Consider the following 14,821-nt stretch of genomic DNA (forward strand, 5'->3'; position numbering starts at 1 on the left):
TGCACGTTGAGCATAAGAGGCAATACAGTGCCGCCGCACGTTGCGCCTCCTTAATATACACGCACACTAGTGGAATTGTCAAACTGATTATTAAACAACTAAAGAACTTGTCTCTCGCTTGCTCTCAAGTTGCTGGGCACCATGCAGACCAGGGTCGGACGCAGACCGACAAAGTTAACCATTGTTAGGCCGCCTAGCGTGTTTCTCTATCAGTCTTGACGAAAAGCCAGGTGCTCGGAGATTGCAATAGTTCGGAGTTTGGTAAGATTTCTCTACTACTACTGACTATTATGCCTCTGTCAGGCATAGTCATCGCCGAATACTGTGGCTCTTAGTCATGTCATGACATGCTATGACATGTTGCCGCCGAGTGCCGCAAAACGAGCACCGCAAAACACCGCAAACTATTTCCGCCCCGAACCTGTCGTTGCCACTCATTCATACTCATATCCCGAAAGGAGAAATCTTCTACGCGTCCGAGGGAAACTCATCGCTCGGAATGTCCGCTCGAATCACTGGTCCCAGCCAAGACTCGTAATCGTCAGGGTTCGCTTCGTTGCCGTTCCATCGCAGCGCCCGAAGGAGCGGCCGGTAGTCTCCAGACGAGATGTTGTACGTCACGTTGTCGTCGTTGGTCAGCGCGGGATAGACGAGGGCCTGGGCGAAGAAGTGGTTGATCAAGGGCTGTGAGATCGTGGGGCTGTTGGAAGGCGCATCGTCGACGGTTATGGAAAACAACTGCCCGTATGTGGGGACGCCGAGAAAGCCGGGCAGAATGGCTTGAGAAGGAGGCTTGTAGTCGATGTGGGCATCTGGGTCGAAGCCATAGATGGATGGCACAAAGGAGGTGTTTGCCGGCACAAGGTCGAAGCGGATGAAGCGCGAGGGCAGCAGCACGTCCACTCGGAAGACGGGGATGAATGACTTGGACAGGTCCAGTGACCAGTTGTACGAGTCAATGTTGGGTGTAGGGATCTGACCATTGGCTAGGAACAGATCGTCCGCCCTGAGCTTCAAAATGCCCGGAGAGTCATATGGTACCTGGGTTGTCACGTTGTGCATGATAGGGCCAACCTCGGTGCGGTTGTACGGCACTCCGATGTACGGAATCGAATAAGCGGCATCGTCAGAAGTGATCTTGACAAAGCCTCCATACACCGGCATAGACCACGGCCAGTCATCATGCTGTGGCTTGATCTGGACCTGGATCGAGGCAGACTGGCCCGGGCCAAGAGTCAGGGATGACTGTGAGAACTGTGCAGATGCAGGGACATCGAGCGGAATACTGCCGCCAGCACTGCTGTAGTCGGTATTACCCGTCAGGTAATTATAGTAGACGCGGTAGAAGGATGCCGGGCTGTGCTGGATGGAGTACTTCTTCTTGGACTTAGACTGGTTCGTGATGGTGATCTTCTGCGGCGCCGGCGTCGCCGAGTCGCGTAAGGTGAGCTCAGAAGGGCTGATGACTGTATCCGCCTTGACAGCCGCATAGACGTTAATGAGGCCGCCTCCCTGTCGAGCCGTAGAAGCCACCTGGTTGGAGCCGGGTTCGTTAACCGGGCTGGCAGTAGTCATAAGACGTGCATAGAGTTCCTGGACGGAGAGATGTGGTTGCTGAGACTTGAGCAATGCCAGACTTCCTGCAGCAAACGGAGTGGCCATGGAAGTTCCCGACAGCACAGCATATCCGCCAGCTTCGAGGGGGAACGTAGCCAAGATGGTTCCTCCAGGTGCCGAGATCTTGGGGGCCAGTGACATTTCAATCGTCGGGCCATAGCTGGAGAAGTCATCGGGCGTCCTGGGGAGCGGGTTTGCAGCATAGCTAGGCTTGTTGCCGTCAAATGTGAGGTAGTATTTCTGACCCGCGGGCAGCTGAGACAGATTCTTAACGAGCTGCTTCGAGTTTGGCAAGTCCAGAAACAGAAGCGTCGTTGGGTCCTGAGGCTCGTCCACGACGATCAGCTGCTCCTCTTCTTGAGACACCAGGATTGATTGAACACCAAAGTCCACTGCTTGCCCCCAACTCGAGCCGCACCAGCTAACCCACGACATCAGCAGGATAGTCTTGCTCCAATCGATCGTGGCCTCGGCCAGAGCATCCCATGCAGGCTGGTAGCATCCGCTAGAGACATTGGCATCGATTGGGACATCGAGGCCTGTTCCCAATTGGTAGACCTCGACACGACCTAAACTATTAGCGGGAAACACGGAGACATAATCGATAGCCTTGTGCTTGTCATCGTGGGCCGAATATACCGTCGGATATACTTCGTTCTCGATCGAGCCCACGGATAAGCTGTTGGTGGATATACCCGGAGCCGAGGTCGAGTATACTCCAGCAGTTCCAAAGTTTCCAATGGCAGCAACAACGGCCACGCCGTGGTTGGTCAGTCTTGTGACAACTTCATCAAACGGGTTGACCTCCTCCCAGATATCGTACGCCCCGATAGACATGGACACAATATCCGCTCCATCTTGCGCAGCCTTGAGCATAGACGCCACGAGAATCTCAGTGCTGGTGCTTCCCTCACAGCCAAAGACGCGGTAGGCCGCAATGGTTGCTTCGGGAGCGACGCCGACGAGCCCAAACCCCTGATTCTTAGGGTCCTCCATGCCCACAATGCCTAGCATAACGTTATTTCGTTAGCTTACTTGAACGCTCTGACCCTGTTCATCGTCTGCCATTTACAGATGTGACGTGTATTATTACTTACCGGCTGTGTGAGTGCCGTGTCCACCATCCACGCATGTTGCCAGGGGGTCCTGATCCGGGGCGGGAGCATTATCGCCAGTATAATCATCACCAACAAAATCGTATCCCAGAGCAATCTTGTGTCCTCGCCCGAAGCCACCGCCCAGTGCCGGATGGCGATAGTCAACACCGCTATCGATAATGGCAACCTGCACGCCTCTGCCCTTGATGCCCTGGTCGTGCAGCTTCTGCACATTGCCCATGGCCAGCGGCTGGTTGATCTTGGCACTGCCTCTCAGATTCGGCAAGGAACCCTTGCTAATTTTGGGGGCCCCCCGCAGAACATATGGCTCCGGACGGGGCACGAGGGCGACTTTCCAGGCATTCTTGACGCCGGCAGTTTGTCGCAGAGTGCCGAGGTCGACGTGGTTGTCGAACGACACTGACACACCGTAGAAGAAGTCGGTGCTGTTGTACTGCTGGCGGACGCGATATCCCGGCTTGGCCCCTGGCTTTGTCTTTGAAAACCGCTCCTTGGGCTGGAGGTCTGGGTGGAAGTCTGGCTGCAGCTCGACGATGAACGTGTTGGGAACCACGGTTGTGTTTTGGCTTGACACAAGGGGGTTCTTGTTGGTGTTTGTCGTGATGGTCAGCGAAGACGATGCTCCGCCAACCAGGGTCAGGAGACCCAAGGCGGAATTGAACTTCATCGTTTCAACTCCGCACAGGGAAAGACTTGAGAGCTACAACTCGAGGGTCTTTGAAGTGAAGAGTCTGAGCCTGTTGATTGACTCTAGGGCTATGCGCCGAGTCTCTTTATATACCACAACTGCTAAAGTACATGAATCGCAAACTCATGCCTCCTCCCCCTCACCTAGGGTGAAAGCGTCCGCGGATGATCGAGGCATCGTCGGCGAATCTCTGCCGGATTTCAATGTATTGGGTCATTTGACAAATGCCAACATCCGTTTATCAATACGAGGTTGCATATTCCTCTTAGATACGAGACCCGGTGCCTTCCGGCTGGCTACAGCTTCGTATCCCATCGCGATTGCTGCAACATGGCACACCATCGCCCGTGCAGGCATCTCCGCATTCGATACAGATACGATTAAAACCGAGTCCGCTGGCAAAGAACTTTTGTCTCCGCGGCCGGCAGACGGCAGTCCGGGGCCCTTATCTCTCGTACTAGTTTTAAGCTTCTTTTACTGGCAACTTTCCGTTTTTTTCGTCTTTTCCATCTCCAAGCTTGCATGATTTCAGCAATGGGCTGTTGCTTGAAGAGGTAGGCAGCAAATAGTGCACATTCTCATGCTGAATTAGGGATCTTCACCGCATACCCCTGTAATAGTAAATAGCCGAAATACCAAAGTAGAATAGTAAGGGATGTTGAAATTCTGGGGCTCGCAAAAACTAAACTTGACTTGGATACATGAGTGGAGAGTCCGGATGGCCTTCATCTCTCATCTATACTCTTATTGAGAGCCTGTCGATCGCTTTTACGAGACTCAAGCTGCAAAGTATTCTTTCGCTGATAATATTCTCTAAGGAATTAACCAGCAATTCCTAAGATTCCTAGCTGTGTAACGCTTTAAGTGCACATAACTGTTGAACGCGAGTGTAAGCAGATGTTGGAAACGCGGGACAAGGCGTGATGTTGTCGATAATACGAAGCCCCTCCACAGGACTAAAAACAAGCTTCTTTTCTAGGACATAGGTACGCAGCTTGCACAGGACTTTTCACTGACGCTAATGTTGAAATTATACACAGAAAATGCAAATTGCTCGTATCTTGCCCCTTTCTCGAGACTCCAAGCCGGAAGTTCCGGAGTTGGTGCTGTGATAAAGTCCGGTATGATGATCGTAACCGCACATACCCTGTACTTGAACTGACGCTCCCAAAATCTTGAAAACAGTGTCAACGAGTGAGGCAAATAAAGACTCAGCAAAATCATAAATCAGATGTTCGTCTTGATTTCAGGCACAGTATAGCTGCGATAAAGGTTTTGGGGAGCCGTGGCCAGCAACAAGCACGCGACCACATGCACACACTTTTCTGACGCCCGGACTTTTGATAATTCAACACTTCCAAGGAATCCTTGGGTTGCGCACAATCTTTGTGGAATTGACGAAATGAAAGAAAACACAAGTCATTGCTAAAAATCCCATATCCTCTCGTGTAATTAACGAAACAAAAGACACAAAGAGGCTTGCAGGACTGGAAGCAGTTCTTGAAATAGCTCATCAATGGCGAGAGATAGGAAGCAGCACAATACAGCGATGAGAGTCCAGTAGAAAAAGTCAAATGACCACAAACTTTTTATCTAACGACAAATTTCAAATACAAACATTCTTTGTCATATCAGAGCCATATTTGAACACTTAATTCTCGTTGATCTCTTCCTCCTGAAGATCGAAATGGAAGGCTCTGATGATAGAATCCGCATCGTCAGTGGTAAAGTGGCGAACATCTGCCACGGCTTTGATCTTGACTGTTCTGTTACACAGTCAATACCTAGCTTTCCAAGAATCGAGCAGGAAGTAACTCACAGTAGCCTGACTTGAGCATTGGCCATACGAAGTCCCAATCTACGGCTTGAAGTATTTTCCAATGAGTCGAAGGTCGGCTGCCAGTGCTGCCGGATTGTCCACGCCGGGGAAATGACCACCGAACTCGACAGCTACATGTATTCATTGCATCAGCCTCTCACATAACTCTCTACTGTCTCAGGGTAGTTTCAACACTCACAGTTGTAGTAAACCAAGTTGCCAACCGTCGCCACCAGCTTCTCTGGATAAAACAGCATGTTTTGCTGAAAGTTGGTAAACAACAGAGGCTGCTTACTCCTGGCAGTTCGGTAAGTGTGCGAGAAGCCATCAGGATTCTGGGCATAGATGAAGGCGGCCGAGTCAAACGTCTGCGTCAGATAGTACATGGACACGTGCCTGAGAATCTCGTTGTCCGTCATGAAAGACGGGCCGGTTCCTCGTCGTGGGTCAGACCCTGCGAATTGTTAGTATCGATGCTCGCATTTATTACATCTTTGACCGTCGGAGTGGAACGGGGATAACTACTCGATGAGGACCACTTACAGATGATGAACTTTTCTGCAAGCCAGGACAGCTGTCCGACGGGGTTGTCATACAGAGCAAGGCCAACCGTATTCACCTGCGAGTACATGATCAGTTATTTGGTTTGCTTGTCAACGATTCAAACACGGCCAGGAGACAACATACAGTTGTTGTCGATTCAATGTAGTAACCCGTGCCCGAGTTCTCAAAGTCCATAGCCCTATCCTCCTGCTCAATCTCATCCGCAGCAAGCGCAATGCCCTGCGCCGCCAATTGCTCCGGCGTCAGCGAAAAGAAGGGCAAAAACGCAAAATGCACCGCCTTGACCGTCGTATTGAACTGATCGTACATGTCAAACGCCACGCCGCTGCCCCAATCCGTTCCGTGCACGGCATACGTCTTGTATCCCAGCACCTGCGTCATGAGCGTGTTGAACAGGGTCGCCGTGTCGGAAATCTCCCAGCCGTTGGGTGCGGGCGAAGAGAAGCCGAACCCGGGCAAGGAGGGCACGACGATATGGAATGCTTGGCTAGAGTTGCCCTTGAGCTGGTCGACGAGGTGCGTCATTTCCAGGAACGAGCCGGGCCAGCCGTGAAGTAGGATGAGAGGAATGGCGTTGGGATCTTTGGACTTTTCATGGATGAAATGAACGGTTTGCGTTCCGATTTGGACTTTAAAGTGCTTGTACCTGCATATTCGAGTCAGCTTGGTAGTGCCATCTTTGCTGGCTTGTCCATACGTATTGATCTGCTCCTGTTCCTTTGTCCAGTTGAAGTTGGTTAACCATTCTTTTTGCAGACTCTTGAGCGTAGAGAGCGGCATTCCCGTCGTCAAGCTCATATTCAGGTTCGCATTGGCGGCTGGAAGCTCTGCCGCAGGAAGAACGGTCCTCTGAATAAGATCGAGCATGTGCGGCACCCGCGAAGAAAGATTGACTGTGAAAGGCTTCGCAACGGGAGTGTTTGCTGCAGCTGCCGTAGACAGCAGCCCGAGAGAGGCGCCAAGAAGAAGAGAAGCCTTCATCTTGAGATGTTGCGATATAGTTGATATGCTTGAGCGCTCGTGCATATGCGTATAACTAGAGAAAGGCTGAGTTCTTGTCTAGCTAATGCTTCTGCTCTGAGTAAAAGTTTCATTTCGCTGAACATTCGTGATCCTTTTATAGGTATTTTGATGCTCTTGTGTTTGACATCTTCACCTCAGACCATGGCTGATTCCTATTGGTTCTTTTTGCTACAGGACGCCGTAGTAGGAATTATACTAATTGGGAAATATGATTGTTGCCTTTTTTTCTGCAGGGTCCACGATACTCAGGCCCTTTCACCAGCACTCAATGCAACAACGCTGAGTAAAAAGATGGTCTTTCTCTATTCCTTGCACTGGAACTGGGATATTTGGCCGCGGAATATGTCCATACGAACATATTAGGGGCTGATATTATTCACTTCCTCAATATCGTGGGTCATCTTGATGCATCCGCTAGATGCCATTGAGACACATCGAGCTAACTTTTTTTCCTATAGCAGGAGTGAGTCTGGGGCGATGGGTTTGGAATCAGGGTATAAGCAGTCGTCTAATGGAGCATTTCCATGCGCTTTCACGCCCGATTTGGGCTTGTGTATGAAGTCATCGTGAACTAGGCAAGCTACAAGGGGCAGAAGCGGCACGCAAGCTGTGTCAACATGCAGAGGACCGGAAAGACTCGGCACTTGAACCATTGGCGCAGTTTCTTTGTGGTATTAGGCAACGATGAAGGACTCGGGTAATTTTTAACTATCTAAGGAATGACCTGGACAAGCGTATACGAAACACAGCATCAGATGGGTAAACATATTTGACTTCCACTTATGGAATGAGGACGAAGTTGCTAGGTGGAGTCTCTCCCAGAGACGATCTTTGTGAGCTTACTGGCAATGAGCCAACTAAAACCGCGCCGTGTCCGGGCTGGCCCGTCAGATACTATGTCTCGGGATGTCTTGCTCTAGCCTGGATTACTGCACTAGCGCATCTGTGCCTTGGGGTAATTCTCAGTATCTTTGTGTGAGTAAGCATTTACGAGCAGTCTGGCAGAGCTTTGTGCTTATTTTACAGAGAATAGTTCAAGTGTAGGGTATGTTGATGAGACGAGGGTGTTTGCAGTCTTCTGTAGAAGCACACATATCTTGTGATGGGTATCTCCATGTTCACGGCACAAACCCAATTATTCAGGGATAGACAAGACAGAGTTGAGAACTAGGAAGGAAATACAAGTAGAAGAATACTTAATCAATTCCAAATTTGCTGTGTCCAACAAAGAAAAACATCAATCTCTTTTTGAGGGCTGATCTCGCAGCGATTTGGACGCAAGCGCACATGCCAGCATCTACACCGTTTTTGTGGGAAACGGAACACATATCTCAACTCGAGACGGCCACCAGCATGACACTACAAACCCAATGCGGCAGAATCGACCCTGTCTCCGTCTTTGATACGGAGCACGTCGATTGACCAACCAGACTTTTGCAACATGACCAAAAGGCTACAGTCTGGACACTGTCCTGCACCGCCAGCAAACCATGCCCCTTCACCGCCATCACCACTCACATGTAAAAAGGATGCAGTCCCCAATATAAACCCACAATCCCCCAAAAAGATCCCCGTCACTTTGCCAACACAGCAGCGCATTGAGAAAAGGGCCAAAAAAGAAAAGGGTCAGCTGAATTCCCCCGTCCTTGGGCCGCCACGCATACAGGGCGTGAGCTATGCTATGCCCCGGCCCATGCCCTTCCTTCCAGAGCCTGCATGGAACAACACGGAACTTGCTTCTGGAAAGATAGCAAATGTTCCACGCATGTGGCCCCCTATTGCCAGCTGGACTACGATTACGGTACGCCGTGCATGAATACTCACATGCACTCATGCGAGCCACCTTGTCAACATGGCTTCAATGGGTCTTTGGGCAGTACTGTAACTACGGGGTTGCATAGGTAGACACGTGTGCACCCGCGGCAGATGCATCTCAAGTGCCGGAGAGAGATGACTTGAAAGAGAGTTGGAGATGCTGCAGTAGCATCTGGGCTATATCAAGAGTACGAGCGATACGGGATGAGAACTATTATTAGATGTTGATACGATAGGTACGAAGCCATACGATACGATACGATACGATACAACACGACAATACGGGCTGTTTACGAAGAATGAATGAAACCCTCCCTCCCGGACAAACCCTTATCCACACTCTCGTAAACTGCAAAAGCCACAACGGGCTGTCAAAAAGAAAGATGCCAAAAAGACAGAGGAAAAAAGAAGAAGCCATCCCACACCTCCTTTACGCCCAGTTTTGCCCACATACTGTACACCCACTCACACCTTTCAAATTTTCCCCCATCCTTTTACCGACCCGTCAAACCGCTTCACCGGGGTATTTATTCAAAAAGAGTAAAACAACGAGTCAAAGACAAAAAGCCACAAAAAAGAAAAAATTGCTCGGTCTGGCAGCCAGTTCCTCCTTTTTCTCCCCCACCCACGCCGGCGACCAAAGTCCCCCCAAAAGCCGAACGTGTTTCCCGATGGAGGCGTTGTTTTTCTTTCTTCCCTCCCCTTTGTTTTTTTTTTTTTTTTTTTTCGCCTTCCGGTGTCGCGTTGGGGTTTAGTGGGAAGAGGGTGGCACATGGTTTGGAACGGCTGAAAGCGCGCTGAAGCGGCAAAGGAATTTTACGAAATGCTGGGCGAGCTGAAAAAAGCTGAAATACCTAAGAATGATGTGATGCCAACGATCCCGTGTCTTGGGGACTCTATGACGCCCGGCATAGGCTGTGCAAAACTAAAGAACACATTTGACGTGAATCATCATATTCAATAGCCGTATCCATGTCGCGTGCAATCATCAACCCAAAAGACTTTGCTTGAATCGTCCCGGAAATCCAGACAATAGACAACCCCTAAAAAAGCGCGATTGAAAATTTCTTCTCCTATCATCGGCCCCCTTTCCCCAAAAAACTACGGTCCGATCTGCGCAGATAAAAAGAGGGAAGAGGGCGAGAATAAGAGTGACAATCACAACTTGGTTCGGTAACCCGCGTGGCGCAACACTTGCGGCCAGCCACATGGCACGCAATTCGCAACAAGCTGCTCCATCCAGGCAGCCATGATTCAGTTCTCGCGTGGGCATGTCACTGTCACTGTCACTCACGGAAGAGTCATTCATTTTCCTCTTTTGGTTATTGCATTTGTGTTTGTGAATTTGTATTGTTATTTGTTATGGTATTCCTGCCATTCAGTTGTCGAGACCTGGGTATCAATCCCGCCCATGCCCTTCATCCTCAACCCCCCGTCGCGCATTATCCCTCCATCGTAAAATAGTTTGTAACAAAAATATAAAAGATATTGTTCTACAATAAATCCCGTGAAATAATAATCAATGAAAATAAAACCGTTCACAATCCCATGGGTATAAAAACAACCAACAGCGAGTCAGTCGCCCCCCCCAAAAACCATGCGAAGCCGATTGGATTGCAACTCCGGCGATTCCCCACACCAGCCAGAGTTTATGTTGTTTGGGATAAAAAAAAAAAAACAAAGTTCAAGCCCGCGCTAGTCCCGATGCAACCAGTGAATGAATCCACGGGTGATAGAAAAAGTGATGGAATAGATGAAAACATGATGTTGAAACGCCAGTGTAAACCCGTATGATGAGCAGCCGAATGATGAAAAAATGATGTTTCTTTTCTCTTTCCCGCAGTCGATGGTCTAAAGCGATGAAATGTTGTAGCTGGGTATGTGGTGATGAAAGAAAGGCCGGCGTAGTCGTGATATAAATAAGGAGGAGGATAGAGATGTCGAGTAGGGAGATGCTTGTTGGCGCAGCTGAGGATGAGTTGAGTGTGCAGGGCGTGATAACTTGCATCTAGCTAAAGAGAAGCCATGCAGAGGATGGATGGAAGCCATGCATCAAGCAGGCCCTCCCCATCCTCCGCCACCCAAGACACGGAGTCGTTGTAGCGAAGCTGTTATGTTGTGATTCACTTTCGGTGCGGCTTCTTCAGCGCCTTGCTGTCGTGGTGGTGCCTCCTCGTGCGCTCTCGTCCTCGACGCTCCTCCTCCTCCTCGGGGCTCTGGTTGCCATCGTCGCTGCTGTTGCTGCTGGTGCTGCTCAGGCGCGAGCGGTCCTCCTCGTACCAGGCGCTCAGCGGCTTTCCGCCAAACATGAGGTCTTCATCCTCGATGATGATGGGCTGGATCCACGCCTGGGCGTTGAGGTCAAGCTCGTCGGCTGAAGGGTCCATGGCTTGTAGGTTGGGGAGCAGGTAGTAAGAGTCTGACTGCTTGGGAGACATGGCTGGTATTTTGTGTGTGTAGAGAGTTTGACGCGACCAGCGCAGTAGAGTGTTGGTTATTGTGGATTGGAGAGAGAGATTAGATGTCTCGGATAGGTTGGTGGATTGTTTGGTTGATGTTCCCTCGCGTCGACGCGCAAAGTTGGGACACAAGAGTTTGTCGTGTGGCGTTTGGTGGGAGTACAAAGTGTGAGTGAGGTAGGGGTGTATGTGGAGAATGGTAGTGATTATTCGTTGTTGTTCGTAATGAGGATCCTGATCCTGCTGTGAGTCGTATATAATGATTATGATATGGTGTTTCGACGTGATGGTATAACGATGTTTGTTGATCTGGAGAAATAACAAGATCCAAAAGTCTGGGGGAATTAGGGAGCATTATAGTCGAGTCTCGATGGCCGCTCCTCGGCCCAGGCGCTCGAGTCAGAGCCAAGAAACTAGCTGCGTCCCACCGAAGAGCCTCGCCTCCCTCCCATGCCTAGCCTAGTGGGTGTCCCAGTAAGAAAAAGGACGGGGGGGTGTGTTGACCGGGACCAGCCGGAAAGGGGCGATGATGTTTCGAGCATGTCAGGATGACCCACGGCTGTGCTACGGCGCTACCAGGCAGGTTTTCAGTAGCTATGAATGAATGCTGAGCTGAGGAATTTCAAATCGGGTTGCCTCTTTGAGCTCTGAGGACATGCTGACGCCAGGAATGTGTTCACAGAGTTGTGGTTTCGTCTCTTTGATCACGCTCGACCATTTCATCAAGACAACTGACTGAAGCAACTCTCTTACAACATTCTTGATAACTGAAAGGGAAAAAAAACGCAACTGCCAGAAAAGGGGGGGAGGGGTGAGACACGGACCCAACGAGGAGTGCGGCCAGCAAGGGAAAAAAGAAAACGGAGTTGGGCTCTCCGACTTTTCGGACGGTGGCGTTTTGACTTTATTCCTCTTTTTTTTCCCTCCATCCAGCAATTCCTCCTTCTCTTCTCAGTGCCCGACCAAATGCAAAGCCCAGGCCCGAGGCCCGAGCACCGGCAATACTTACTGGATATCGAAAAGCAGCCTGGATCCTTTCGCCACGCGGCAACGCAACGCAACGCAACGCAACGCAGCGCACAGCTGATGCGCTGGTTCGCCTCTTTTCAGCTTGTGAGCCTCGCTGCCGCTGCGCTGCGCTGCGGGGACACGTACGAGCGTGCGTGTCTGAGTTGTTAATTCAATAGTACCTGTAGTAAGGATGGATCTTAATTTACCGACTTGCTTCTTTGTAACCAACCCAATGCCCTGCAGCGCACTATTGCCGGGGAACAGGATGCCTGCACCGCCAATTTAACAAGCTTGATTTTCAATTTCGCGTCCCACTGTCCCACTGCAGCGCAGGGGATGCCAAAAAGCAAAACGGCGGTATGGTTCCTCTCTCAGAAATGGCGGTCTCTGGGCGGCCCCCCCAGAAAGCCGGGGATCGCCTTTGATTGACACCAAAGTTGGGGGTGGCTCACGATGGCCCCGAAACTTCTGAGCCACACAGTCCAGCCCTCACACTGTAAGTGTTTTCCATGTTTCTTTTAACCCAGATTGAGTAGAGTCAAAAACGGGATACAAGAAGAGGGAAAAAAAGCTTCAACCAGAAACTGTCACCCGCCCAATCGCCCTTGAGCTGTGGCATCTCAGCACCCGTGACGCTCGAATCGAGCACAAGACGCGGCCACCCTCCACCACGACTCGGAAGGCCCTTTTTTCTTTTTGACACGGGAGCAATTTTCTGGCGAGTTGAGGCTGCCCAACCCCATCGTTTGGGTCACAAATTACGGTGTCCGAAAGAGGACGTGCCGTTTCCGCTAATGCAGCTTGTGCTTTTGAGTTGATGCTTTGCCTCCGGGGAAGAGGCTCCATCTTTTGTTCTTATCCGGACGTGTTGGTGCCCTTTGTTGGCTTCAAAAGCAGTTTGTTTTCCCTTTTATCCCCCATTTTCCCTTCCAGCCGCGTCTCTTTTCATCCATCCATCCATCTCGAATAAAGGCAAAATAAATACAGAAAGGGAAAACAACGAAAAAGAACGGAGAAAAGAAGAAGAAAAAGGTGAAGCAAAAGGGCCGGTGACCACACACACACACTTCCCTCCCGCAGGAGCGCCATGTCTGTGCTCGACATCCCGTCCCCTTCGTTCGCCTTGCCAATCACATCGTGCCGCTACTCCCCTCGTACATGAGACAAGAAAGCATCACATACGAGCTGGCCATACGAACAAACCAGTAGATGCGACCGCAATCTCTCTCCATGGTGGCTGATTTGACGCCTCCCCGGATCGACAGGTGGTCCAGACGTCAGAAGAGCGGTCTCCAAACTCTCTTTAATTTCACCTCCAGCTGTCAAAATGTGACTTGTCCTCCACCGTTCTTGTTTACCTAGTACAGTAGTGTATGTAGTTGGCGAGAAGCACGGACAGGTACAGATATTACCCGAATTTCCGAATTGCCAACCCAGATATATCGCCGTATTATTCTCATCTTACGCACATGGGCAGTATATCTCGCAAATGCCCTTGCATTTTTCCCAGGGTGTGATGAAAACCCATCTTTACACAAGCCCCGGCGGTTGATTCCGAGCAAGGGCCGGAGTCACCATCTTACTACAGTATATGCTTGTCCTGTTCCTAGCTGCAAATCTATGTGTGTCCTGTTTCCCTCTTTGGCAGGTCGTCTTTTTGGGCCTTTGGATACTATACAGTACGCACTCCGTCGGCATCAGATCAGGCAGTCAAGCAAGGGCGAAAAGAGGCCAATGACCCGCGCTGCGACTGACGATGCCTGCACTGCACTGCCCTTTTGTTGCCTGGATCCAAAGCTCCCAATCTCGTCGTAAGCCGTGCTCCGTTATTTGTCTCTCTCAAATCAAAATCAAAAGCTGGGCAAAGCAAGGGCTTATGCCTCACGCCCCAGCAATATGCCCTTCCCTCTCAACAGCCCAATCGCCGCGCTGCGTTGCCCACACACCACTTGTTCGGAGCGCCCAGTCACAGACTCTCGCTGCATGCACGGCCGATCGACTTGCAGCAGGCAGTGCTTTTTTTTTTTTTTTTTTTTTTCCAGGGTTCAAGCTCTGCCAATTAGTCCCGGTATACCCCGCGATCCAATATGATTGGAATATTACAGTTTACACGTACATGTCGAGATGTGATAGGCGCCCAGGCAAAGACTCACCAGGCCAGAAAGGCACCAATCAATAAAAGCCCGTCGAGCGCCGGCTTTTGCCTAAACGACCCCCGGCCAGCTGTATTCATCTGATTGAAAGACTCGTTCACCGATGCGAGACCAACTCGCATCATCTGCCTGACGCCTCGCGTGCCACCTGTTGAATCGAGGTCTTGAGGGGTGGGCATCAACAACAAGAGTCAAGAACAAGGACCGGAGACGGATGGACGTGTTGAAGCGGAGCAAAACGGGGCACAGAAGAATAGTCCGGCGAAAATGTAACCGCAGAGGTTGCTTTTCTACCCCATACTCTCGACGGAGCATCTCGGGACATCACGAAGCTGGGGGGAGCTAACAAGCAAGCTAGCATCTCGGAGCTCCAAGTTTGATTCTGACTCACATGCCTCTGTCTCGATATACTCAGCCCTACTTGGCTGCTGCTCGCAGTAGTAATGGCATCTACCACTAAGGCAGAAGGTATTTGCTCCTTTATGCCGCTACAGTACATGTATGCAACAAGCCTTGCCATCACTTACACACCCACCACTTCTTTTCTGCTCTGC

General features: G+C 50.5%; 5 protein-coding genes across 5 annotated transcripts; 1 reads left to right on the forward strand and 4 right to left on the reverse strand.

Moving 5' to 3' along the window:
- Window positions 1-468: 468 nt before the first annotated feature.
- Window positions 469-3,402, reverse strand: TRIVIDRAFT_69939 (uncharacterized protein; the record flags this gene model as incomplete). Its single annotated transcript, XM_014097263.1, has 2 exons — window positions 469-2,624; window positions 2,715-3,402. 2 exons carry the CDS (start codon window positions 3,400-3,402, stop codon window positions 469-471), a joined length of 2,844 nt encoding a protein of 947 aa, XP_013952738.1.
- A 1,888-nt stretch (window positions 3,403-5,290) lies between these two features.
- Window positions 5,291-6,733, reverse strand: TRIVIDRAFT_135812 (uncharacterized protein; the record flags this gene model as incomplete). Its single annotated transcript, XM_014097264.1, has 5 exons — window positions 5,291-5,373; window positions 5,442-5,696; window positions 5,786-5,861; window positions 5,930-6,452; window positions 6,504-6,733. Coding segments are annotated over 5 exons (1,167 nt in total), but the record flags the coding sequence as incomplete, so codon positions are not given.
- Window positions 6,734-8,270: 1,537 nt separating this feature from the next.
- On the forward strand, window positions 8,271-8,865 carry TRIVIDRAFT_69937 (uncharacterized protein; the record flags this gene model as incomplete). The annotated part of the gene is made up of 2 exons (XM_014097265.1): window positions 8,271-8,630; window positions 8,731-8,865. 2 exons carry the CDS (start codon window positions 8,271-8,273, stop codon window positions 8,863-8,865), a joined length of 495 nt encoding a protein of 164 aa, XP_013952740.1.
- Window positions 8,866-9,983: 1,118 nt separating this feature from the next.
- On the reverse strand, window positions 9,984-11,353 carry TRIVIDRAFT_210208 (uncharacterized protein; the record flags this gene model as incomplete). Its single annotated transcript, XM_014097266.1, has 1 exon — window positions 9,984-11,353. The coding sequence occupies one exon, from the start codon at window positions 10,650-10,652 to the stop codon at window positions 10,329-10,331; it is 324 nt and encodes a 107-aa protein (XP_013952741.1).
- Window positions 10,768-11,082, reverse strand: TRIVIDRAFT_50924 (uncharacterized protein; the record flags this gene model as incomplete). The annotated part of the gene is made up of 1 exon (XM_014097267.1): window positions 10,768-11,082. One exon carries the CDS (start codon window positions 11,080-11,082, stop codon window positions 10,768-10,770), a length of 315 nt encoding a protein of 104 aa, XP_013952742.1.
- Window positions 11,354-14,821: the final 3,468 nt, after the last annotated feature.

Source organism: Trichoderma virens (genome assembly GCF_000170995.1).
Source record: "Trichoderma virens Gv29-8 chromosome Unknown TRIVIscaffold_86, whole genome shotgun sequence".
Lineage (NCBI taxonomy): Eukaryota > Fungi > Ascomycota > Sordariomycetes > Hypocreales > Hypocreaceae > Trichoderma > Trichoderma virens.